Source organism: Pleurodeles waltl, chromosome 10 (assembly GCF_031143425.1).
Source record: "Pleurodeles waltl isolate 20211129_DDA chromosome 10, aPleWal1.hap1.20221129, whole genome shotgun sequence".
Classification (NCBI taxonomy): domain Eukaryota; kingdom Metazoa; phylum Chordata; class Amphibia; order Caudata; family Salamandridae; genus Pleurodeles; species Pleurodeles waltl.
The window spans coordinates 444,858,344-444,884,010 of record NC_090449.1 but is presented as its reverse complement, the minus strand read 5'-3'; the positions used below and the strand labels follow the sequence as shown (position 1 = coordinate 444,884,010).

The 25,667-nt window shown below is 44.7% G+C and overlaps 1 protein-coding gene across 1 annotated transcript in view; it reads left to right on the top strand.

Annotated features, from left to right (window-relative positions):
- The window catches only part of GTF3C1 (general transcription factor IIIC subunit 1), a 1,928,973-nt gene that overhangs the window by 759,973 nt on the left and 1,143,333 nt on the right, over nucleotides 1-25,667 (top strand). Inside the window, exon 17 of the mRNA XM_069210709.1 lies at nucleotides 7,006-7,103. Within this exon, the coding sequence (XP_069066810.1) occupies nucleotides 7,006-7,103 (98 nt within the window). The remainder of the gene's footprint in view (nucleotides 1-7,005; nucleotides 7,104-25,667) is intronic.

Genomic DNA, 25,667 nt, shown 5'->3' with positions numbered 1-25,667 from the left:
ATATTTCAATATTTGCGGATTTTTTTTTGGTGTGTATTTGTATTTATATTAGAAAATGCTTAGGCCGGAGTCTGCTGTGAGATGTTTGGATATGGTGACGGAAAATTAAAAGACCATCAGATCCTGGTCATTGCTTTGATTTATAGTAGGTGTCACACATTTGAAGTACAGTGTCCGTCATAGCCGGTCTGAAACTATAGAAATGTCACACGTAAGTGATCTGAAACCTTGTCAGCTATGCAGCAAATTCTTGGGACTATGTTGGTATGTGCCAGCCTTGCGTCCCCGTCCAATGAGAGAGTACTGCTGTCAGTAATTTAAATTAAGAAATCTTGCTGCAGTACTTCTAGCATGGTTCCTGTATCAAGGTTCTGATTTGTATTTTTGACAGCTTAATTAGACTACTCTTATCTGCTTTCTTTCTGTGTGAGGTCTCCATATGTAATTGGAAGTAATTTTTGGAGTTAAGAGGCGAGATTTGCAGTTTAAATTTCAACACATTGATTGCACCTACTTTTGTCAGTAAAACATAAAGGTAGATATGAAAAACTTAATTTACTGAGTGTATATATAACCACTACCCAAATAAAATATTGATTTTATTACTGTATACCTATTACACTTTCATTGTATGATTACTATGTATACTGTGCCTTTCTACAAGAGCCTTTATGGCGTTGTGCATGTTTTAAACTTAATCTGTTATTCAGAAATCATTGTCCATGTAATGGGCTGTATTATGATTTGACAAGCTTTAATCTCCAAAACGTGTAGGAACTGTTTATGATAAATGTGCAATTTTCTAAATGGTTGGTTTGTTGATGCGGTCAGACTAAAACAACCCCCACGTCATTGTAACTGTGCTTTGATTTTAGGTCTCAAGATTTTTTTTTTGATTATTTCATTTGTGTTTATTATGCTATACTACTTTTAGAGTAATTAGAACATCCCATGCTCCACTCTATACCTTAAGCAGTTTAAATAAATGTGGCTTTTTACACTTATAAACAGTTTTTTGTCTATGGTGACTATGGTAGTTTCAGTGCAGTGAACATTGGTGCCCTGTTAAATGAAGTCAGACCTCTGGAGCTAATTAGGTTTCTGCATTCAAGTCTGGGTACAAGATAATTGAGCCGATTGCAATGCCTTTATAAAAACCCAGGTGTCCACATATTTAGAGAAATAGTAGTTATCCCTTCTCACAGACTTGAGGCTTTATTAGACCGTTAAAATGAAAACGAGTGTGCATAAATGTACAGTTCAATAGCTCTGTGTCACTGAAAATGTTACCCATTTGTTCATGTTATGTCACACACATTCACTGAAGGTATGGAAAGTCATACACAGTTACAAAACATGGCAACTTTGATTGCTTTCTCATAACCCTACCTCCACATCTTATGCTCTGCAGGCGGTGAACACTGCTGCCCTTTTGTATTTCCTAGATGGCATCCCATTGTGCCTAGACCCAGTGTGGGGACTAGCTTGGAAATATACAGAATAATTATCCAATATTGTCACCCTTTCGTTTGACTTTGCCACTGCATATGTTTAATTTTATAAGGAAAAGCCAACATCAACTAGAAAACATTGGCAAAGTGAGACGGATTGTCTTTTTCAATACTGCAGGTGCTAATTTCAAGTTACAATAAATATAGCGTGATTGTTTTTTCTCTCAATTTCAGTTTGTGGGTAGAAGGATGTATGATTGTTCAGTCCCCATTGTGAACAATTAGACTAATTGAAATATTTGAATCTGTGCATGTACAGTGGTGTAAAGTATAGTGGAAGCTCATAGTATAATGCACAAACACAGGTGCTGGTTTTTTTTTTTCTACTAAGCCTCATCGATTGCAATAGCTAAAAAAATGGACAGTTGTCTGTGTGATGTTTTAAACATTGGTTTTTCTGGATGAATCCTGACAATGTTATACTTTAGAGGTCAAGCATTGTAAAGGTCCGTGTGTGTGTGTGCATCACTTATGAAAAAAGTGAATGGCCAGATAAGTGGAAGTATGTTTAAGGTGGATTTACAAAACCTTTATTAATGTGGAGTAGTAGTCTGTAGATTAAGCCGGCACCATGATTTGGGTCTACCTCATTAAAAAAAAGCTTGGTTCCTTTGATGTTATTACAATTGCACAGAATATACTAATGTACAACTCTGAGTCCGTTTTGTTTAATTTGAATGCATTTGTTGAATGAAATCATAATTTAGTAAAAGATGATGCAACAATTTCCGTGATACAAGCTCTAGATTAACCTATGTTTACAGGCTTGAAAGTCCATTCACACAAATATGAAATAAAGTAAATTATATTGGATATAGGGTGAGTGTACCAAAATGATTTCGTATGTTTCACAGGAGTTTGCTGGGGGTGCATTTTTGCATCAACTTTTAGACTTTTCCTCAGTAATTTAAACACACAATTTTCAGTAATTTGTGAACCAACTGAATATTAACAGGCTTTTTGGGAAACCTTCTCCTAAAATGCAAACTTTGACATCTCAGAAATACAACCTTGGTCATAGCTTAAATCTCCGCCTACCTGTTGAAGGATAAATGGGGGAATTGGTGAGGTCTGCAGGGGAGTGTAGTGATAGCCACAGGTGTCACCCAGTTATGTATACTTATTGTCTTCAGTAGCTTAAACAGACATATCTAGTATTCATACATACATCCCACCCAGTAAGGAGATCAAAAATTGTACGCCAATTTGTGGAAAGACTCTAGTACTGTGAGTATTGCAAGCGCTACAAACTCTGTAGTGCAGCTGATTAGAATGCTGTGTGCTCTGCTAACCCTCAAGACCCTATTCCCTCCTTTTTGATAAGAAACCTTCTACCCCTTCTCCAGGCGAACGCTTGAAGTAGAAAAAGGTCTGTTTTCAGTGAGCACAAACCGTTCTTCACCTGCTGTAACTTCTGTCCTTTCTTCATAATCAATTACTGATAGTCTGGAGTTTTTCTCTTTTAAGAAGATGACCTATCCTTTGGTGATTTAACTGCCCTTACATTCCACCTTGATTCTCATGCTTGACACCTTGGAATGCCTATGCTGAGACTATTCATGGCCCTCTGTGAACATTTTCAGTCTGTCTCCAGTCGTATCATTGCCAAGCTGGCACTGTTCAGAAACTCTTACTCTGTGTTGGAAATATCCTTTTTAGCAGGGTTATCCCCAAACATTTTGCCTTCTTCCTCCTATTTTTTCTGACCTGTTTTTTGTTGCCTTTAGGACTCTGGCCACTTACCACTGCTAGCCAGTGCTAACGTGTATATGCTCTCTGTCTAAATTGTATTGGTGATTGGTTTGTCCATGATTGCCATATATGATTTATTAGTAAGTCCCTAGTACAGTGCACAGTGTGTGCCCAGGGCTTGTTAATCAAATGTTACTAGTGGGCCTGCAGCACTGATTGTGCCACCCACATGACTAATCCTTCAAACATGTGTCAGGCCTACCACTGTGGTTACTGCATGTGCAGTTTTAAACTGCCATTTTGACCTGGCAAGTGCACCCACTTGCCAGGCCCAAACCTGCTCTTTCCTTACCAGTAAGCTACCCCTAAATACAGGGTATATAAAAAGTAGGACATGTAATGGTCTGTTTTACATGTCCTGATGGTGAAATGCTGCCAAATTCGTTTTTCACTATTGCAAGACCTATATCTCCCATTGGGTAACATGGGGATTGCCTTGAAATATCTTTTAAGTGTCATTTCCCATTGGGAACAGGTAGAGACATGGAGTTTGGGATCTCTGTACTCACAATTTAATAATACATCTTTTGGTGAAGTTGTTTTTTGAATGTAGGTTTGAAAATGACACTTTTATTAAGTGGGTATTTTCTTGCCTAACCATTCTGTGCCGCTGCCTGTCTGCAAGAATATATGTCTGGGCCAGGATGACTGTTAGGCTGTTTGTGTACTCACTCTGGACAGTGACACAGAGGGAGCGGAGATGTGCCCTACATATCCTGATGGCCCATCACCAGACTGATGGGTCTTCCTGAACTAGAGTGGTGGGAAGAGATGACACTTGCACCTGATTAGGGCTGTGCCTTTCCTCACACAAAAGTCTCCAACCCCCTGTGGCCAAGGCAGGGTCTTGTGCACTGTAAAGATTTCTCTTTGAAGTTTGCTTAATTCAGAGACATAAATAGGTATACATAGTGGACCTCTGACAACAAATATTTAAAATCCTTCTGGAATGATAACATTCCGCCAGGAAAAAGAGGTGGGTGCTGTAGGAGGGACTGCCAACTCTGCCTGTTGCTTTGCTGTGCTGGCCTGATAACTGTGTCTGTCCTGGGAGTGAAAGGACTGGACTTTGCTTTCTACATCCTGATTCCAGAGGTTTTACAAGGACTTGGACTGAGCTTGCCTCCTGAGTCTTAGGGACACCAAGGACTTCTTCTGCCAGCACCTGGGTTCTCTTGCTGAGAGCCCTGACTAGCAAAGTGGTGCAAAATCCAGTTCTTGGACCCTTGGAAGTGAATTCTGGTGTAACCAAGAAGAAACAAGCACATCAACTACAGAGCGAACTCGGAACTGGAGCTACTGTCTGACTCTGTGATGCTGCCTGCACTGGACCCTGCTGAGTGCAATGACCGTGACCAATGCCGTAGGCCCGACGCCCACCGCAGCACCTCCTAAGTCCCGCCAAAGTGTGAGGCTTGGGTGCTGTGCTGTGTCACTCAACTCCAATTCCACCGCAGCACCTGTGGCCCCGTGGTGTGATCACGACCTCGCGAAGTTGGCACCTTGTGTCTTGACCTTCTGGATTCATCTACGCCACCCTGTTGTAAGCAACCAACACCTCACCACCAAAGCTGCATCACCAGCTCTGCAATTAAAAAGAACCAATGCCACTCCTCCCCTCCCTTACCTGGCAGTAAGGAACCAATGCTTCACCTACCCAGTAGCAGTAAGGAACTGACGCTGAGTTGGTTTCAGTGATTCCTCACCTCCCCGACTCCGTGCAACATCTTGGTTTCCTCGTTTTGCAAGTTACTGTATCTGGGGTCCATGCGCCTCTGTGACCAGCCCACACTCCCTTGCGAGTGGTGTCGGACTATTGGGAACAACTCCGTCAAGGCGTTGTGATAGCCCCATTTGGAGCTACTGTGTTTGTAAGCTCTATGCTAAGATTTAAGGTCTGAAAATTTGTATCTTTATTTGTGTATGTTGGATTTCTGTTGTTTTGGCATTGTTATACTCAGATAAATATTATCTATTTTTCTAAACAGGTTTGAAGTTCTTTTGTGATGCTTTCCACTGTTACTGTGTGTTTTTGTGCAAATACTTTACACATTGCTTCTGAGATAAGCTGACTGCTTGTGCCAAGCTACCAAGGGGAGGGTGGACAGGGGTTAGGTTAGCTGTGTGATTCCCTTACCCTGACTAGAGCGAGGGTCCCTACTTGGACAGGTTGCAAACTACTGCCAACCAGAGACCTAATTTCTATCTCTGTGACTTCCCATCTGCCTTCATGCCAGACACAGAACACTCCAAATCTGTTACACCTGCTCGTTCCTTAAAGCTCCTCCTCCATGGACGTTTGGCTGTAAGGTTTTGTTGATCGATGCAACCTTTCTCTTGTTGTTCTTGTTTATATTTGACAGTCACAAAGCCCCTTGCACTGCAGGTGTCAGCCTAAAATGGGTAAGAAATGGATGAAACAACAAAATGCATTAAAGGCAAAAAAAAAAGAATAAAAAACTGCAACTAACATTGATACAAGAAGATAACTTACTAAAAAACGAATTGTTCAGGTGCTTTCTGAATTTAAACTTGGTTCGATTTCCAAGGAAAAATTAGCCTTTTTAACTCTGAAAAGGCTCTGTCCTTCTTGCTGTAGGGGCGTATGAAATCCACTGATGGACAAAGTGTATCCCATTTCCATGCACATACCTCTTAAACTGAGCAACTTGGAAATCGGGAACACTAGAATAGAATGTCTAATGGACTCATGTATTGGTCTTAACAGCAATCCTCTAGGACTCAGTGGTACGATGGCATCATCTTGCTATTGTAGGATCTTTCAGTGAGAAGCTGCTTCACTTTTTGTCCGGCATCACCCTCTTGAGATAGGGCTCTACAAACAGCAGTGGTGGGTGAGGCAGTGCAGTGTACCATTGTTTAAGTGTCTTTCCAGCAGCTCACTACTTTCTACCTTCCATTCTCCTTCCGTGGCTCAAGAAGATTAGCCTCACCAGAATGCAACAAGCAAACAAAAACTCAGGAGCATGGCTCTCCTAAACAGGTATGCTCTAAAACCTAATAGCGAGCATTAACGGTACATTGAGCCTCAGCAGTTATAAAGACACCCAATCATTGAATGGACCTTTCATTTATTGACTTATATATAGTTTGCTGGCCTAATATTTTGAAAAGTGATTGAGCATAAATTAAAAAGTAAAATGGCAATGATGAGGAAAATTGTTACTATGCACTAATCCGTCTGTGTGAACGGCAGTAAATTTGAGAGTTCATTGTTTTGATTAGATCATTATGCTCTTTGATACCAAACTGTCTTACGCTAAAATGGTAATCATTATGTACCTTCATGCAAGCATCTAGGGCTGTATTAAGATTTAAAAATGTGTTAGCAAACCCATAGTTGCAGTACCACAAGTTTTTCAACAGAGCTCTTTCTGCAGAGTTCTAATAAAGCTGCTGTTGCAGTTTATTCTTTGCTGTGAAAACCCAAAATATAGGATAGTGCAAAGCTCCTTTTGACATAGTAAAGTATATGAATACTTTAGACATTCAGAGATGTGTTGAAGAGGCATGACTTATATTAAGTGTATTATTATATGATAATTTTTATGACACCGTTGATGTGATAAAAGAAAATAACGTCTCATAACTAATAGTGAAAGAGATCATGTTATTTTATCTGATATTGACAGAGTATCATTCCATATCAGCTTAACATATGCCATCTTGACCAAGTTGAATTTATGTCCTCCCTTTAACTGAGCAAAAAATATATTCACAGGTAGAAAATCTTGAGAATTTCTTAAATGATCATTTAAAGAAGCATACACTGATCAAGTGTTTGCCAAGAACGATGCGGCAGCAACTTTTGTACAAGAGGTAAGCAGTTAAAAAAAAATGTATATGGTTTTAAGATTTTTTTTAAATCGCTGTTTGACCCATAATTATATTTTTTAAACTATCTTAGTCACACAAAAACATATTTTCACGATATTCCATAAGAAGTAACCATGAGAACCAAGTTATTAACCATTTAAAGGACATTTCCATCACTATAGGAAATAATAACTTTGGGGCTATTACAGGCTACTTTGCATAAATCATCAGAAACTGGAAGCTCTAAATGAGTCATAAGTAATGAGTATTTTGTCAGACTGCAATTATGAAGTCTCTCATAGACACCCTTAGCGTGGACTGAGAAAAGGGAGAACCTCCAGTGGTTCTGTTTAAATGTAAACTCAGAGGGGCAGTCTTCTGTGATTCTGTCTGCAAAGGCCCTGGCTTTAACATCCGATTACTGCGACCTTCAGTCCATGCTCATTTTTTATGCAAACGTTATCACTGTGGTAATGTATTCCAATCATTAATGTGTATGAGTTACGTTACATGCTTATTTACAATGCTTGCTTGTCTATTTTAATGGTCTCCCAAGTATTTGTTATAATGTATGAATGGCGTTTGCAAGACTGAGGATGAGTACTGCCTCCAGAAAGTAAACCTGGTGCCCAGGTGCTTCTTTCTGCTTTTCATTCATTGTATCCAGTGTGTAAGGACCACACATGATTTCTACTGGAGAAGCCTCTGAAAGGCTCTCTAGTAGCTCCTGCAAGAGGAAAGTGCTTCTACCATCCCACCAGCGATGGAGAGAACCCATGCCCTTTTATTTGAGATGGGTGGTCACCTATCTAGCACATCCCTCTTTCCATCATCTTTTCTTCTTTATCAATGTTATAATTGTCCCCTTTGACCTGACGTGTGGCGGTCTGGTATCTAGTTGGCTAGTAAGCAAGATGATTCCTAGTTTCTGACTACTGAGTGATCTTAGGTTATTCACCTTTGACACTTACCAGGTCGGTGTACCTCCAGTTGCCCAGTGTGTACTGGCACAAATTCCAAGAAACTGTCCCCTTAGCTTTTCCCTCTTCACTTGATGACAATGTTTGATTTTCTCTCTGCTTTCACTACTTGTTTTTATGAACATCTGGTTTGAATCAGCTGTTTAAAGTAACCTTAGAGGTACAAACAATCCTGTTGTGTTGAGATGGTTACAATCCTCTCTTTTGAATATGAGTCTATAATGGTAGATATGCAAATATTAACTGTTTGTGATTCAATTAATACCTCTTACATACTGCTTGCATTCCCTCCGTGCTCATTCTAGGTTATCGGAGGTTTGTGAACAATGGAGCTTGACAATCATTGTAACTGTTTGCAAGCATTTTATGGAATATAGCCACTGACTTTGTGTTCAGTGCTGTAGTTTGCCTTTTTCTAACAGTTTTGTATAAATATTGTATAAATATGATAGATACTTCTAGTTGCAGATTACTTACCTGTGAATATCCCCAGGCATCAGACTGGATCTGGAAGATTTTCGTGCAGTACCCCTGCATGCTTGTAGGTGATGCCCTTTAACTTGGCATCGTCTGTGCCAGAAGTTGGGTGTGTGCTACCTATAAAGGCGCCGCCACTTCAGCACGTTGACATCAGTTCTTTCCTTTCCGTGCCAGATAGCACTGATGCGGTTTGTACTATCCCTCAGTCACTTTTGACTGGCCTTTTTCAACTTTTTGTCAACCTGTTTTTGTGAGATTTCATCTCCTGATGTCACTCAAGAAACCGGCTAGTTTCAAAGCATGTGGTGCCTGTCATAGGCAAATGTCATGACAGATCCCTGCTTGGTGTGTTTGTGGTCCCTGGAGCCGGGACAGGACTCCAGGGTATGGGAGGACTGCTGCGCCATGCATCCAAAGGTGCTGAGGGAGTGATCCTTCAAGCTTCTTGTCGCCCAATGTTGGTCGAATCCGCAACGCTCGAGGTCCCATTTGTGTGAATGGTCCCAGGATCGCTTGCAGAGCAGTTCCCGGTATTCCTTGTCACAATCTAGCCTATTTGGGAAGTCAGGGAACTCCCACAAGCACAGTAAGTCAAAGAAGCCCAAACACACCTCAACTTCCCTGCATCTGTCAAAGTCATCTGACATGACGAAGCGTCAGCACTCTAGGCCTCACAAGTCTGTGGACCTTGAACCTGGGTCTGCTCTGCACTTCCCAGATTTCCTCAGAGCCAGAATGACCTCTTCCCAGCTGAAGGAACTTTGAGGCCATGCTGGCCTCATCTTTGGATGGTCCAGCCCCTCTGGAGTGCCTTTGGGCCCCATGGGCGCAGAAGGGGCCCCTACTGGAACCACACCAGTAGGTTTGCCCTTGGCACCAGTTTAGCCAAAAGGACCCCTCGCTGGATCCAGAGCAGAGCTGCGGTGAGACAGACCTTCCTTGGCACCTGCTTCAGTGTTGATGCCCATAGGCGGCGCCATCCTCATTTCAGACTCCATGAGGTAGCCGGATGGGCATCGTTCAATTCTGTGTCTGGCACCAATGGAGGACATCCTTCCTGGAGCAGAGCCAGTGCTTTACTTGATAAATAGGCCTGGTGAGAGAGACGTTTGGGGGTGGTTCATGGACCCTTATGGAGAAGATCCAGGTGAGGAGGAAACTGCTGTGAGCAACTTGTGTAGCCAGAGGATTGGACACCTCACTTGACACTGACCTGGTCTTCCCTCCTACTGTGGCTTTGGAGGAGGGAGCCTTTTTTACTTGGTCGTTCACAAGGTGTCTGTGGTCCTGGACCTTAACCTACTCTGAGTGGCAGTCAAGATTAACGTCTTGACAGGTGTTTCACCCAGGAGTCACCCTCTGAGAACTTTCTCTATGGATGCACTGCTTATGGCCTGTTCCAAGACCTGTTCAGGAGCTCTTGTGACTAGGATGATTGCCCACCCCCACCGTCCTTCTCCTTGAGATACCAATATCATTACTCAGTATCCCACCCCTGTGAGCTTAGTGGACCAAGCCTCCTCATCCTGTATTCACCATGATATGTTCCCTAACACCCCACTAAATAGAGAATCCCTACCACCCCACCAGATACGGACACCTATGATAAGAGAATATTTTCTTAAATTAGCCTGGCACTGTGGTTAGTGAACACCGCATGCCTATTGGGTTATTCCCATACCCTATGGGATTCATTTGGCAAGTGCTACCTATGTTCTCGGAGAAGGCCTGGGCCATACTCTCTCAGGCTGTTGGTGATGGGAGAGTTTCTGTGAAGTTCCCTATCACATGTGGACATATCATAACAGACTTGCTAGGTAGACCGATTTCCTCGTCTGTGGCCTTGTGATGCCATGTCTGGCTGAGAAGGTGGGCTTTCCAGGGGATGTCCAGGCTTCCCTCATGGGCATGCCCTTTGATTGCTCTGTCTCTTTGGAGACAAGGCGTATTCAGTGCTTGGGCTCTTCAAGGACATCAGGGCTACGGCCAGGTCCTCGGACTTGCCTATGGCAGCTTGTCAACCCGAATCCACCTTCCTCCCATTATGTGGCTATGGAAGGCGTCTCAAGCAGGCTTCCCAGCCTTTTTGCAGACGAGGGTGCGGGTCCCAGAGAGCACATGGGACAGGTGCCCAGCTGTCAGGTCAGTCCATCTCCGGCAGCCGCTGCCTCCCAAACCTCTTCAGTTCGCCCTGAGACCATCATGGAAACCTAGTGGTAGGTAGGATATACCATCACCTCCCTAACTGGTGGTCGGTAACATATGACCATTGGGTACTATATATAGTCCAAAAGGGTTACTCCCTCCTCTTTGTGACACTCCTCCGCCCATGCCACCCACTAGTGATCGGCTGATGGAGGAGCATCTCTCCTTGCTCCATTAAGAAGTGCAGGCTTTGTTGGCGAAGAGAGCCATAGAAGATGGTGTCTTCATCAGAAATAGGTTATGGTTGCTATTTCTGCTACTTTCTGGTACGAAAGAAAGATGGACAACTTTGTCCTGTGGTAGACCTTCTCAAACAGTTCTTGAAGAAGAAATTAAAAATGCTCATGCTCGCTCAAGTTTTGTCTGTCCTACATCCACGAAACTGGATAAAAGCATTGGACTTGCAGAACACTTACTTCCAGATCCCCAAACTGCCTGCCCACAGACGTTACCTGTGGTTCATAGTGGGCCAAGAGCACGGACTGTTTCCTGTGCACCCTTTCGGCTTTATCTGTGACCCATGGGTGTTCAACAAGGTGATGGCGATGATTGCAGCTCATCTGCAAAGGTTGAGGATTTCAGTCTTCACTTACCTCGACGACTGGTTGTTGAAGGCAGGCTCACACAAAGTAGTCGTCGTCACCCACTGTCAGACTAGACACTACAGCAAACCTTCTGCACTCACTAGAGTTCACTATCAACATGCAGACATCACACCTGACTCCCTCTCAATCTCTCTCTTTCATCAATGCTGTTCTGAGCACACTGCAATTTCAGGCCCTTCTTCCCAAGCGGTGAGTCCAGGGCATTCAGGCAACGATACAGATGGTTCTTCCTCTATCTTGGATTTCGGTGAAACCAACTTGGAGGCTGTTGGGCCTCATGGCCTTCTGCATCCTGCTGGTGTCACAAACCATCTGGCATTTATGGGCTCTGCAGTGGGACCTGAAGGCCTGGTGTACGCAGCATCAGGGGAATCTCTCCAACATGTTCCAGATCTCAGAGGGAACAGCAAAAGAACTCCTTTGGTGGCTAATGAACTGTGATTGGGTCAGTGGCAGACTTATTTCCCTTCCCCAACCAGATTTGACTGTAGTGACTGATGCACCACTTCTGGACTGAGGTGGAGGTCAGAGAACTCTGGAGTCTGAACTTCACATAAACTTGTCAGAGCTTTGAGTGATTCACTTGGCATTGAAAGCCTTTTTTCCTTTTGTAGGAGGCTGGCCTGGTTTGTAGTGGGTATCTAAAGTACTTACACCTTATACCAGGTCCAGTTATCCCGTATTTGTGAAATTTAGGCAGTGTTCTAGCAGCTTAGGCTGTCTAGAGGTAGCTGTAGCAGAGCAGCTTAGGCTGAACTAGGAGACATGCAAAGCTCCTGCCATACCACTATAGTTACACAGTACTTATACACAATAAAAGACAATACTCAGTCAAAAAATAAAGGTACTTTTTTTTAGTGAAACAAGGTCAAAAATATCTTAGAGGCAATACTCCTTCTGGAGGTCAGTATTATTATACACAATATATACACTAGAGACCAAAGTCAGGTAAGTAAATAGTCATAGAATAGTGCAAACCGTAGAAAATACAATAGAATGCAATAGGCCTAGGGGCAACACAAACCATATACTAAGAAAATGGAATGCAAATCACGAATTCTCCCCTAGGCAAGTGTAGTGTGTAGAGGGGCACTGGGAGTTTAAGAGCACACCAAAGGTGAGTAAAATACCCCACCCCAGAGCCCAGGAAAGTAGGAGTAAAGAACTGCAAGTTTCCTCAGGACACACTACAAGTCGTGATTAGAGAAATTGCAAGAACCAAGCAAGACTGCAAGCACCAAATGGTGGATTCCTGGACCTGAAGACCTATGAAGAGAGGGGACCAAGTCCAGAAGTCGCAGAAGATTCCAGGAAGGACATGAGCCCTGCTAACCTAGGAGATGGTGCAAAAGAGGATTCGCCGGTGGGAAGAAGTTTGCAGAAGAGAAAAAAGAAGTAGGCTGCTGGTTCCTGCATGGTGCAGGCGATGTCACACTTTGAGAAGTTGGATGCAGGCTGTTTGCGTCGCTGAATTCGTCCAACAGGCCTTGGTCGCGTATTGGGTCAAAATGGAGCTGCCTGGAACCAGAAAGAACCTGGGGGTCCTCAACTCAGACTGAGGAGGCAGAGGGGCCTCCCAGCACTAGAGAGCCCACAGATGACCAGACAGCACCCACGGCAGTCCCAGGGCACGGGGACAAAGAAGATGCAAATTGCGGTTGGTGCAACACAACAAAAGAAGGTCCCTACCTGCCGGAGAACAACTCAGCGAGTTGTGAGTCACAGGATGGAGTGCTGGGACCTGGAATACACTGCACGATGGATTCTTGGAAGAAGTGCGCAGAAGCCCAAGGAGCTAGAGATGACGCGGTGCACTTTGGTACTGGCGCAACCCGGGACGGCAAGCTCTCACCTCCTCCAAATGTGGACAGCTGGACCTTAGGGCAGTCTGGGTTGGATGGGTCCACCACCTGTGTTCCATGGTGCGCGCTCGTCATCAGGAGAGGAGTCCCAGAGGACAGGTCGTCGTCTTGGAAGGTGCCTGCAGGAGCAGGGAAGTGACTCCGTCACTCCACTGGAGATTCCTTCGGTTCTTCTGGTGCAGGGTGAAGACAGGGAGTCCTCAGAGCGTGCACAACTAGGAAACTGTTGCAAATGCTGGCTGGAGCTGACGTTACCAGGTCACAGGAGTCTTCCTGGATACTTTGTTACAGTTACAGTGGGTTCCTGGAGCAGTCTGCGGTTGATTCAAAGGTCAAAAGCTGAAGCAGAGGATTTCTGGAGGAGTCCTGCAAGCTGATTCTGAAGAGGAACCCACAGGAGAGACCTTAAATAGCCCTGAGAGGGGGGATTGTCTACCTACCCAGGTATGCACCTATCAGGAGGGGTCTCTGACGTCACCTGCTGGCACTGGCCACTCAAAGATCTCCAGTGTCCCCACACCTTGGAAAACAAGATGGCTAACGCCAGGGACACACTTGAAGAGCTCTGGGCACCACTCCTGGGTAGTGATAGACATGGGAGTGGTCACTCCCCTTTCATTTGTTCAGTTTCACGCCAGAGCAGGGACTGGGGGGTCCCTGAACTGGTGTAGACTGGTTTATGCAAGGAGAGCACCATCTGTGCCCTTCAAAGCATTTCCAGAGGCTCTGGGTGGCTACCCCTCCCAAGCCTGTAGCATCTATTTTCAAAGGGAGAGGGTGTAACACCCTCCTCCCAAAGGAAATGGTTTGTTTTGCCTTCCTGGGACTGAGCTGCTCAGACACCCCAGGAGGGCAGAACCCTGTCTGTGAGGTGGCAGCAGCTGTAGCTGCAGTAGAAGCCTCTGAGAGCTGTTACCATTGTGAAGCTACATATAGGTATTGACTTATATGTATTGCACGTGTGTAATGGTATGTCCACGCTCACGAAGTCCAGAGAATTGGCTATGGACAGCGTGGGGGCACCTTTGCTAGTGCGAGGGTGCCCTCACACTTAAGAACTTATAAGGGGGGGTCCAGTGTGACGATTGTAATTGTAATCTGAAGTCACTAAACTATAGTGACTAATTTGGAAGTGGAGAGAGCATAAGCACTGGAGTTCTGGTTAGTAGAACTTCAGTGACAGTTAAGCACTACTGACAACACACATATAGGCCACAGACTCTGAGCACTGGGGTCCTGGCTAGCAGGATCCCAGTGAGACAGGCAAAACACACTGACACACACAAACAGGCAAAACGTGGGGGTAACCATGCTACAAAGAGGCTACTTTCTCGTACCTTTGATCAGAGGAAGGCTGGTGCAGTTTTCTGCCATGTGCTACTGCAACAAACAGGTCGGGTGGGGTTGTGGACCCTTTGTCAGCAGGGTCTGCACTGCTGGACATGACTGGAATATCCGGTCATTTCCCTAGTGGTGCAGCATCTGGCTGGCCGTCTGAATGGCAGAACGGACAAACTCAGAAAAAGATGCCTAGCAGATCACGAACGATGTCTTCAGATGGAGGTGGGACAGGGTCTCCTTCAGCAGTGGGGAGAGCCTTGGTTAGATCAGTTTCCCAGTGCTGAGAATGTGCAATATCAGCAATTCTGCGCTGGAGTTTCAAAGGCGACTGATTGGCCAGGATGGTCAGAAAACTGAAATTGTTTTGCCCACCCTCCTTATACCATCTTTTACCCAGACAAGTCGGTTCTCTGGATGCATGCCTCCTTCGTAAGATTGTGACTTAATCTATGCCAGAATATCACCCTTCCTTCTTTCTTTGCTCCACCTCGACCCTCCAAAGGAGAGATTCCACCACTTTGACCCAAAAAGCGCATTGCTGGTCTACCTTGACTGGACAAGAAAGTTTCACATGGACAATCAACTATTCGTGGGCTATGTGGGAGCAAAAAAAAATGGAGAACTGTACAGAAAATCATCTCACAATGAATTGTCTGGTGTTAAAGATCTGCTATGCATTGGCGAAGAAACAGCCCCCTGAGGGCTTGCCTGGCAAGACTGCAGCCAGTGAGTTTGGGACATCTTCGAGGCAGTGATGTGGGCATCACTGCACATGTTCACAAAACATTACTGCCTGGATAGTCGGATCCATGGTGAGAGGCACTTCACCCATTCAGTCCTGCAGGACTTTTCTGTTTTAATTGGGTTTGCAGATCCTCTTCTGCAGTGGTATTGCTTGGGTATCTACTCAAAGCTAAGGAATTTGTGGCTAGAAGTCTCTGTCAGATAAACAAGTTACTTACCTTTGGGACACCTTATCTGGTAGAGACTGTATCTAGCTAGCCATAGATTCCTTACTCAGCTTCCCATCCTTCCCACTTTGTGAACCGAATCAAGTGTAAGGGACACCCTTTTCAAGGCCTTAGTCTTTTCCACAGCAGTGGTCCATTCCCATCGTGGCTTCATGCTCCTGAAGTGTAAAGTCACAAAAGTAGCTGATGTCAGCGCATCAAGTTGCAACCTATATATGTGCTGCACATGTCAAGACCAGTGTGGACTACAGAGACGCGGAGCCCAACAATGCCACCTTCCGGTGGGCAGGGGTATTGATTGAAAATCTTCCAGATCCAGTCTGGCACCTGGGGATATTCAAATGTAAGGACTCTCTCCGGTTAGATATTCTCTACCAGATAAGGTGTTACTGAAGGTAAGGAACATGCTCATTATGAACTTTATCAGTTAGTAAACCAACTTCATTGCCAGACCTTCATTTTTAGGGTCCACAGGGCAGTCAGGGGCTACTGCACTGCAAAGGTGACAGTTGGGGTTGTTTGGCTTCGGCTTTCTATGGTCCGTCTTACTATGCCTCTGCAAATTTGCCCAGGTACACTCCTTCCACACATGACTCTGAAACTAACAAGGGGCAAGCAGTGTAAGTCTACTTGGGGAGGCTGTGTGGTGATAGAGACTTAGAATACAATCGGTCCACCTCAAGGCTAGCCTTAATTAGGAAAATAAATTACAAAATACAATGCAAAATGAATAGGCTAACAGATGTTTTTCAACATAGGCAGGCTTCCTCTGAGACCTTACTGCCACTTAATGAAACCCTGACTGACACTTTCTATGGCCCCTGTTCTAAGAATTTCTTGTGGCCTGGTGAAAAGGCAGGTAGCCAGGCGCAACAGGTCAGCAGCAGGATAGCCAGACTTTTTGATGCCACACCCTATGATAGAGCCTCCTAAACACAGATGGTGCAATGCAGCTCCACACCTTTCAGTTCTACCTCAGAAATGACGTGCAGAAACTATTTAGGTGCCACTCCTGTATGCTGATGTCAGATCTCTCCTGCCACTACCAGATGCAGGTCCAGAGCTAAGTTTTGCTCCTTTGCAATCATTGTTCTACCTAAATTTTACCATGTGCAAGGGAAATGTCACCGGACAATATGACCAGGTTTAAAACCCTGTATGGACAGTCACAAAGAGATGTCTATGTCAAATCCTCAGGAGGTTTTCCTGTGGGGCCTGGTGGTCAAGTCACACCTCTTAAGGCCTACAGTGGCTGTATGTTGATGAGCCCAAAGAGCATACAGAACTGTACATTGCCAAGCATTGGAATACTCCATGTCATGAGCTGTCTAGGTCCAAGGGTCAGTCTCTGCCCCATTCCTGGTCTAGAAATCATAGGAGTAGATCCCAAGGATGCTCATCATTGAGTTCCAAATCTTTGGGCAAGTTGGTGAAAACAACATAAAACGTCCAAGCAGGACTCTGCGTCTTCCTGCCACTGCCAAACTCCTGAAAAGGCACAAGGGTGTTGGCATGCTTCTCGTTCTCGCTCCTGAAGTCGGCAATATTGGAGCCCATCCCACAACTTCTCCTGACACAGCCAGAGTTTCCAGGGCTGTTTGCAACACTGAGGCAGATTGAAGAGTTCAGTGAGGCCATGCTACAACTCTTAGGATCACTTCCAACTCCCTCTGGTGTACCTGTGAGCACCAAGCAGGTCAGAGGTCCTCCATCTAGGAAACTGCTGGCGGGTCTTCCTTCAGCACCTGCAGGACCGTCCCAAAATGTCAAGTGTCCTTCTCTGGCTCCTGTACTTACTCTGCCTCTAGCGTCATGACCCGTGCTTGTTCCTGGGATGCTGATTCCATTGATGTCAGAGAATTAGGTGCCCATTTTGCCGTCTGCCTGTGAGTCAGCGCTACTACAACCTCAACCAAGGAAGCCCTCCACCTAAACACAGCCTTCCAACTCTGAACCACATAGTGTCCCTTCTCTGCAAGACATATCCCACATGTAAAAGAGATTCCAGTAACAACTATGATGGTGATGCTATTGGCCATTCCTACCACAAGGAAAACCGATATGATAATCTTTATGATGCCAATGACCTTAACACCTCTCCTCATTCTGGCCTTCTCTTACCTCCGGGTCATGCCACTGAGGAAAGTGACTTTGCCATTGTTAGAAATTGATTCGTTGGTTGATAGGGTTGTACTCCCTGGTCAAGCAGCAACCACAATCCCAAGTCAGGGTAAGGTGTAAGTAAACCCTAAGTTAACCTGTGCTCACCCTTTGGTAGCTTAAGACAGAGCAGTCAGACTTACCTTAGACGGGGTCTCCAACCTTTTTTTGTAGTAAAAGCTACTTATTTTGGTGAAAATTATCCAGAGCTACGAATATTATTTAATTTGAAATTCGATTTGAATTTCATAAATAAACGAAACATCCAAAAAGTAGAACTGGTGATATTGAATTTCAAAGTTTTAAGTAAAAATAGCGGTAAGAAGCAAAAAGAGCTATTGGGAATAGCTGGTTGCGCCGGACTGGGACAAAGTCAAAAGTTTAGGCCGACTTCGAGGAGGGGGGTCTGGCTACAGGGATCCAGTTAGACCCACTGAACCAAAGTACCTTGACTCCTGGTTGTGGAGCGTTGAGTGGATCCACAGCAAGGATGCGTTGCACAGCTGAGGCAATGAGTTGTTTCCCAGATACAATAAGACTGCAGTGCGAGGTCTTGTTGTGTCGAGAATCCTTTTGACAAGGCTTGCGACGCAAAGGGTGCTGTTGGGGATGCATTGCACAGTCGAGGCAATGTGGAGTTTGTGTCCCCGTCAAGGCTGCCATCGACATGAGATGCAAGAGGCTTGGCCCATCATCAAGGCTGCATTTCCAGTACCATCCAGGTCTTAGAGAAAACTGCTCAAGATCTGCAGTGGTTGCTGACAAATTACAATTATTCCTGCACCTTGACTCTAACTCTTTGCCTCCTCCACGTGACATCTACATCAGAATCTCCATTCTCTTCTTGGCTCTTACCCTGCACCAGTGCAGGGTACGAAGCAGGATATTGAGGAAGAACAAGAGGAGGATAACTTGCACACACCCTCATTAAAATGCTGGCAACCCTGTACCTTAATTTTCAGATTACAAGTGGACTTAAGGCTGCCCCTTAAACAAAGTTTGACTTCCACTATGGGCCACCAACATAAGAGAGTTTGCTTTGATAGTTCAGAGGCAGCTGAAGTGCTGGAATTGCAGTTGCCCTCCTCCGAGACTAAGACAGAAATGCTAATGGAAACTCTATGTAATGGGCCCACAATATCTGAGCCCTTGCTTCTGCTTAATGATGCCCTCAGAGATACGCTTGTGGCTACTTGGTTGAAGCCAGGTTCTTGCCCACTTGTAAAGAGGCCGGGGTCCTGATGTCCTAGACAGGCTCCTTGTGACACATTTTCTCACCAAGCTCCACACTCAAGGGAGCCTTACTGCATATCCCCAATTGATGCCTTTGGTAAACATGTTTTTCTCTGCCAGTTTGGCATGGTGATTCCATAGTCTGTATGCTGGGCTGGTACACACACGCCCTTTGGAATATGGCTAGAGATATCTTGCCGGCAATCCGGTGGAACTTAGGGCTTTTCTGGTTCAGACAATAAGTGATGGGCAGGATGAGATCATATGTTTTATCCACGCCAGACTGGATACCACATATTGCTTTGGTAGGGTTGTCTGTATCTGTTGTTTGAACACGTACCTTGGGGAGGTGCTTTGGATTTTCCGGCAATGTACAGTCTTTGCTAATTTGCATTTTGATCAATCTCACCTCTTTGATTAGAAGGCAGACTCCTTTTTGGAACATTTTACAGACAGCAAAGCTGCAGCACATTTCTGGGAGATGTTGACCTCTGCTAAAAAAAAAAAAAAAAATCCACATCCGTTCAGAATATTAAGGCACTGTTCCCAAGCGGTTGGCGTATAGGCAGAGAAAGCCTTCCCAGCCAGTGATGCAGCAGACAACCCAGTCCATTTGTAGTCCTGAAACTGGCAGAAAACATGCAGACCATTAGGCGCACCAGTCCTCTTACTCCTTTTCCGCTGCCATAACAGCCACCAAACTTCTTTAGTTTGCCCTTAGGGGCACACGCCCGTCCAGTAGGAGGAAGGATCCAGTACTTTTTCCCGGATTGACGATTCAGCGCATCCGACAGATGAGTCTTAAAAATTGTACAAGCAGGCTCGCTTTTTCTCCTCCTGTCCCAAAATTCCTCCCTCACTGGACTGAATCTCAGCAGACATGAAGTGGGCCATAGGTGCCATAGCAAGGAACTCCTACTCTGAGAAGAGCAGTGTTTGTTATTCTCACTATTTTGGTGTTGAAAAAAGATGAGGGTCTCAGGCCTATCCTGAAGAAAGACCTATTAAGAATGCTCATCTTGGCTCAGAACCTATCTGCTCTGTACCAAAGAGACTGGATGGTGTTCTTAGATTTACAGGACCTGTATTCTCATTCAGCTGTCCTTCAGTCCCACTGGCTTTCCCTGCGGTTCAAAGTGTACCAGGAACATTTTGAGTTTGCCGTGCTCCCCTTTGGCATCACTAGTGTCCCTTCGATAATAGTTTTCTTTTCTTTTTTTTCAGTCTTGTACAGCGCCAACCCAGCCTGAAGTATTGGATTGCTTTGCAAGAGCACCAGTTACATTTCACAAGGTCACAATTGTGTTTTTTTTAGGCATGGGTTAATTTACCCACAATCACATTACGATGAGCCAATGCTGAGACTCTAACCCTTTTCCCCAGTCCCAGAATTTGCAGCTGTGGGCGTAATGTCCTGTCCTCTCCTCTCCTTCCCATCTTCAGAGGATGGGAGTTCCAGTATTCCCATACTTTGAAAGCTGGCTGCTGAAGACAAACACCCCCTCAGTAAGTTGTGAACCACCTCTGGATGATGGCAAACTTTCAATCTAATTTGGTTGCATGATAAATTAATCAGAGCCCCACCCAATTCCTTCACAGAAACTTCCTTCAATTGAGGAAATCCTGTATATGATGGAGATATGCTCCCCTGCCTCTTCCAGTTCTCCACCCTGCCCTTGCAATTATTGTAGGACATTCAAGCTGTGATCTCGAACTTTGAGGCTTGATGCTGGATACACGTGATGGTGTGTCTGAGACTTATTGCAATCTTAGTTTCATTAAGCCTCCTCGTCAACCATTCTAGGTGGACATGCAAGCCCTTCAGTGGTTCCTGAAATCCCAATGAGCCCATCGTCAAGGCTGACTTTTCACCACCATCAAGGTCTTAGAGAATACCACTCAAAATCTGCAGTGATTATTGACAAATTACACTTTTTCCCGTGGCAGGCTACTTTCCCTTTCCCACCCAGAGTTTACAGTGGTGACAGACACATAGGGACTAGGTTGAGGGCGTTGCCTGGGAGAGATGGAGACCAGAAGGCCCTAGAGGGGCTAACTGACTCCATATCCGTCTACTAGAGCAGCAAGCCATTTATCTGACCCTGAAGGCCTTCCTGTCTTCCATCAAGGGGAGGCTGGTGCAGGTTCTCACAAACAACACTGCTATGTAGTACTGCAACAAGCAGGGTAAAGTGGTATCATGGGTGTTGTGCCACAAGTCTCTGTGCCTGTGGAGGTGATTAATGTGCAAGAATATTTTTCTGATCGCCTACCACATGAATGGGTCCATGACTGCCTGGGCCAGCAAACTGAGCAGACATTGTCTGGCAGATCACAAGAAACATTGTCATCCACAGGTGGAGAGAACCATGGCTAGGCCTTTTCTCCACCATCACGTTTCTAAAGAGCACTTGTTAGAAGAGGCATTCCGGCTGGAATAGAACAGGAGACTGTTGTTTCCCTTTCTGCCAGAGCTTTGAAGGACAAGAACTACTCGGCCCAAATCATCCTGGTGACTTCTGATTGGGCATGAACAGCACGGGCCTGTAGCTTCTGAGCAGGAGCATCTGTTCTCTGATCAGGCTACCACTTCAGGAGGACCTTCTGTCTAAGCAGTATGGCATTCTCCTTCACTAGAAAGTATGCAACTTAAAACTCTACACATGGAGATTAAATGGCGAAATTTAACTGCTTTCAGTTTGGCACCTTAGGTGGTAAATGTCATCCTCGCCTTGAAAAACTCCTCCAAGAGGGTGCTGGAACATGTTTGTGCAGGGGTGTGGTGCCTGGAAGACTGACCGCTTGCAGACAAAGCTGTGACACTGCAGTGGGTACTGTAAAAGGTTATTTGTCAGGCCTTTTTGCATTTGTCACACCAACCGTCCTTGTTTAAATCCACTGCTGTGGTGTAGTTTATTAACCCCCGGGGTGCCTATCGCGATGAAATGCCCATTAAACACCAGGGATTTTTTTTCTTTTTTCTATTTCAGTAAGGGGAGTGGCCCCTTGAGCAAGGGTCGCTCCCCAGGGGGCAAAATAATTTTTAGGCCATTTCTGCCTCCCGTGGGGGCAGAAAGCCCCTAGACACCAGAGATATATATATTTTTTTAATAAGTGGGGAGCGATCCCTTAGGCAAGTGTCGCTCCCTGGGTAAACAAAATTATTTTTAGGCCATTTCTTACCTCTCCCACCCCTCACCCCTCACCTCCCCTCCCACCCCCACCCCCCAGGGCAGAAACCACTAGACACCAGTAATTTTTGTTTTTACTTGCACATAAGGGGAGCGGCCCCTTGGGCAAGGGCATCTCCAAGGGAGGGGTGTTCAGCCACCTCTAGACTCCAGAGATATATATTTCTTTAACTTTACTTTTTTTTTTTTTTTATGTATGGGGAGCGAGCCCTTAAGCAAGGGTCGCTCCCATGCGGGGCAAATTGTATTTAGGCCATTTCTGCCCCCCTTGGGGGCAGATCATCCTATGTCTGTTAGGCCAATCGAACCACCAGACATCAGGGATTGGTGTGTGTGTGTGTGTGTGTGTGTTTGTGTGTTTGTGTGTTTTGTTTGGGGAGGCAGTCCCTTAGACAAGGGTCACATTACTGTTGGCCATATCTGCCAGAAAGCCCACCAGAGAAGTTTTATTTTTCAAAATAAGAGGGTGGGGATATGGCCATACCCCCACCCACATAAATGGGGCCAAAGTTGTTCTGCCCACCAGTGGGCAGATTACGCAATTACCCCCAATCCACTCCCTGGTGGGAGGCAAAAAGTCAACTAGATGCCAGGGAATAAAAAAATAAATTGTGGGGTGGTGGTTAGGGCCTGGCTATGACCCACCCCAACTGAAGTGGGTAACATTCTTTCAGCTCTCTCCCCGCACACTAAAACATCTTATTCCATGGCAAGCAAGAGGACATTTGATTATTTTGGGTTTTGGTTTTACATTTGGGCCATGAGAGCTTGGTAACTCTCAAAATCGTCCCACTTGGAATGGTGAGGGCTGCACGTTTTTGACTTTGGGACACTGCTGTGTAGAAAAATCCACAAGACCTACAAGCATCTGAAAACGAAACATCTGGTTGATTCCAGGGTGGTGTGCTTCACATGCACCCCACACCATTTCCTTACCCACAATGCCCTGCAGACCTCCAACTTTGCTGGAAATCACCCATTTTTCCTACATTTTTGTGATAGAACCTTCTGGAATCTGCAGGGATCCACAAAATTCCTACCCCCAACATTGTCTTATCTGTACCGATAAATATTCTACTGCACTGGTAAGCCTAACATTTTTTTTATTTTTTTTCAAACTGCCCTTTTCGTTCCCGCTTTGGTTTCCCCTCAATTTCGACATGTTTTTGGCTCTTCTCTGTCACAGGCACTTGGCCCACCTACACAAGTGATATATTGTTTTTACTGGGAGACTGAAGGGAACGTTGGATGGTAGGACATTTGTCCCAGTGCGGTGATCCCACATAGAAATGTGTGAAAAATGTGATTTATTTTTTTAGCTAAATTTGAGGTTTGCTGAGGATTCTGGGTAAGAAAACATTGAGGGATCCACCCAAATCACACCTCCCTGGACTCCCTCGGGTGTCTAGTTTTCAGAAATGTCTGGGTTTGGTAGGTTTCCCTAGATGGCTGCTGAGCGGAGTACCAAAAAACGCAGGTGCCCCCACCCCTTTGCAAAAACAGGTAGTTTAGTATTTGATCATTTTGATGTGTCCAGATTGTGTTTTGGGGCATTTCCTGTTGCGAGCACTAGGCCTACCCACACAAGTGAGGTACAATTTGTATCGGAGACTTGGGGGAACGCTGGGTGGAAGGAAATTTGTGGATCCTCTCAGATTCCAGAACTTTCAGTCACCGAAATGTGAGGGAAAAGTTTTTTTTTTTTTGACCAAATGTAGAGGTTTTCCAAGGACTCTGGGTAATAGAACCTGGTGAGAGCCCCACAAGTCACCCCATCTTGGATTTCCGTAGGTGTCTAGTTTTAAAAAATGTGCAGGTTTGCTAGGGTTCCCTAGGTGCTGGCTGAACTAGAGGCCAAAATCCACAGCTAGGCACTTTGTAAAAAAACACGTCCGATTTCAATGTAAAAATGTTATGTCCATGTTGCGTTTCCCGTCGCGAGCATTAGGCCTACCCACTGAAGTGAACTACCATTTTTATTGGGAGACTTGGGGGAACACAGAACAGCAAAACAAGTGCTATTGCCCCTTGTCATTCTCTACATTTTTTCCTTCCAAATGTAAGACAGTGTAAAAAAGGTATCTATTTGAGAAATGCCCTGTACTTCACATGCTATTGTAGGCACCCCGGAATTCAGAGATGTGCAAAGAACCACTGCTTCTCAACACCTTACCTTGTGCCCATTTTGGAAATACAAAGGTTTTCTTGATACCTATTTTTCACTCTTTATATTTCAGCAAATAAATTGCTGTATACCCGATATAGAATGAAAACCCATTGCAAAGTGCAGCTCATTTATTGCCTTTAGGTACTAAGGGTTCTTGATGAACCTATAAGCCCTGTATATCCCCGAAACCAGAAGAGTCCAGCAGACATAACAGTATATTGCTTTCAAAATTCTGACATCGCAGGAAAAAGTTAGAGTAAAACGTGGAGAAAAATGGCTGTTTTTTTCACCTCAATTTCAATATTTGTTTTCAGCTGTTATTTTCAGTAGGAAACCCTTGTAGGATCTACACAAATTACCGCTTTCTGAATTCAGAAATGTGTCTACTTTTCAGAAATGTTGAGCTTTCTGGGATCCAGCATTGGTTTCAGGTCCATTTCTGTCACTAACTGGAAGGAGGCTGAAAGCACAAAAAATAGTAAAAATGGGGTATGTCCCAGTTCAAGACCAAAATTGTGTTGAAAAATTGGGTTTTCTGATTTAAGTCTGCTTGTTCCTGAAAGCTGGGAAGCTGGTGATTTTGTTGATGCCATTTTCAGGGAACAAAACACAAGCCTTCTTCTGCAGCCCTTTTTTTCCCCATTTTTTATTTTTTTTTTTAAAGGAAATTTTCACTGTATTTTGGCTAATTTCTTGGCTTCCTTCAGGGGAACCCACAAAGTCTGGGTACCTCTAGAATCCCTAGGATGTTGGAAAAAAGGACACAAATTTGGCGTGGGTAGATTGTTTACAAAAAGTTATGAGGGTCTGTTGGAAATTGGCTCTGTACATACTATCTCAAAGTGAGAGATAGTGTGCACGGAGTCCAAGGGTTCCCCTTAGAAGTTGATAGTGGCAAAATTAGATAATACTAATGCTCTATTTTGTGGTAGTGTGGTTGAGCAGTAGGCTTATCAGAGGGCAGTGTTAAGCATTTGTTGTACACAGACAGGGAATAAATGAGGAACACACTCAGACGTAACTCCAGGCCCATGGTTTTTATATAGAAAAATATATTTTCTTAATTTATTTTAGAACGACAAGATTCAAGATTTGAAGTAAATAGATAAAATGCAAGGTACTCCACACAGGTAAGTAAGGAACTTTGAATGATAGCAGTAACATACACAGTATAGGTTAAAATGGCAATAAGCTATTTTAAAAGTGGACCCATAGCAAAAATCAAAAGCTCCTGGGGGAAGTAAGGTTAAGTTTCTGAGGTAAGTAAAGCACTTACAAGTTCAGTTTCCTAGGCATAGGCAGCCCACCATTGGGGTTTCAAGGCAACCCCAAAGTCACCACACCAGCAACATAGGGCCGGTCAGGTGCAGAG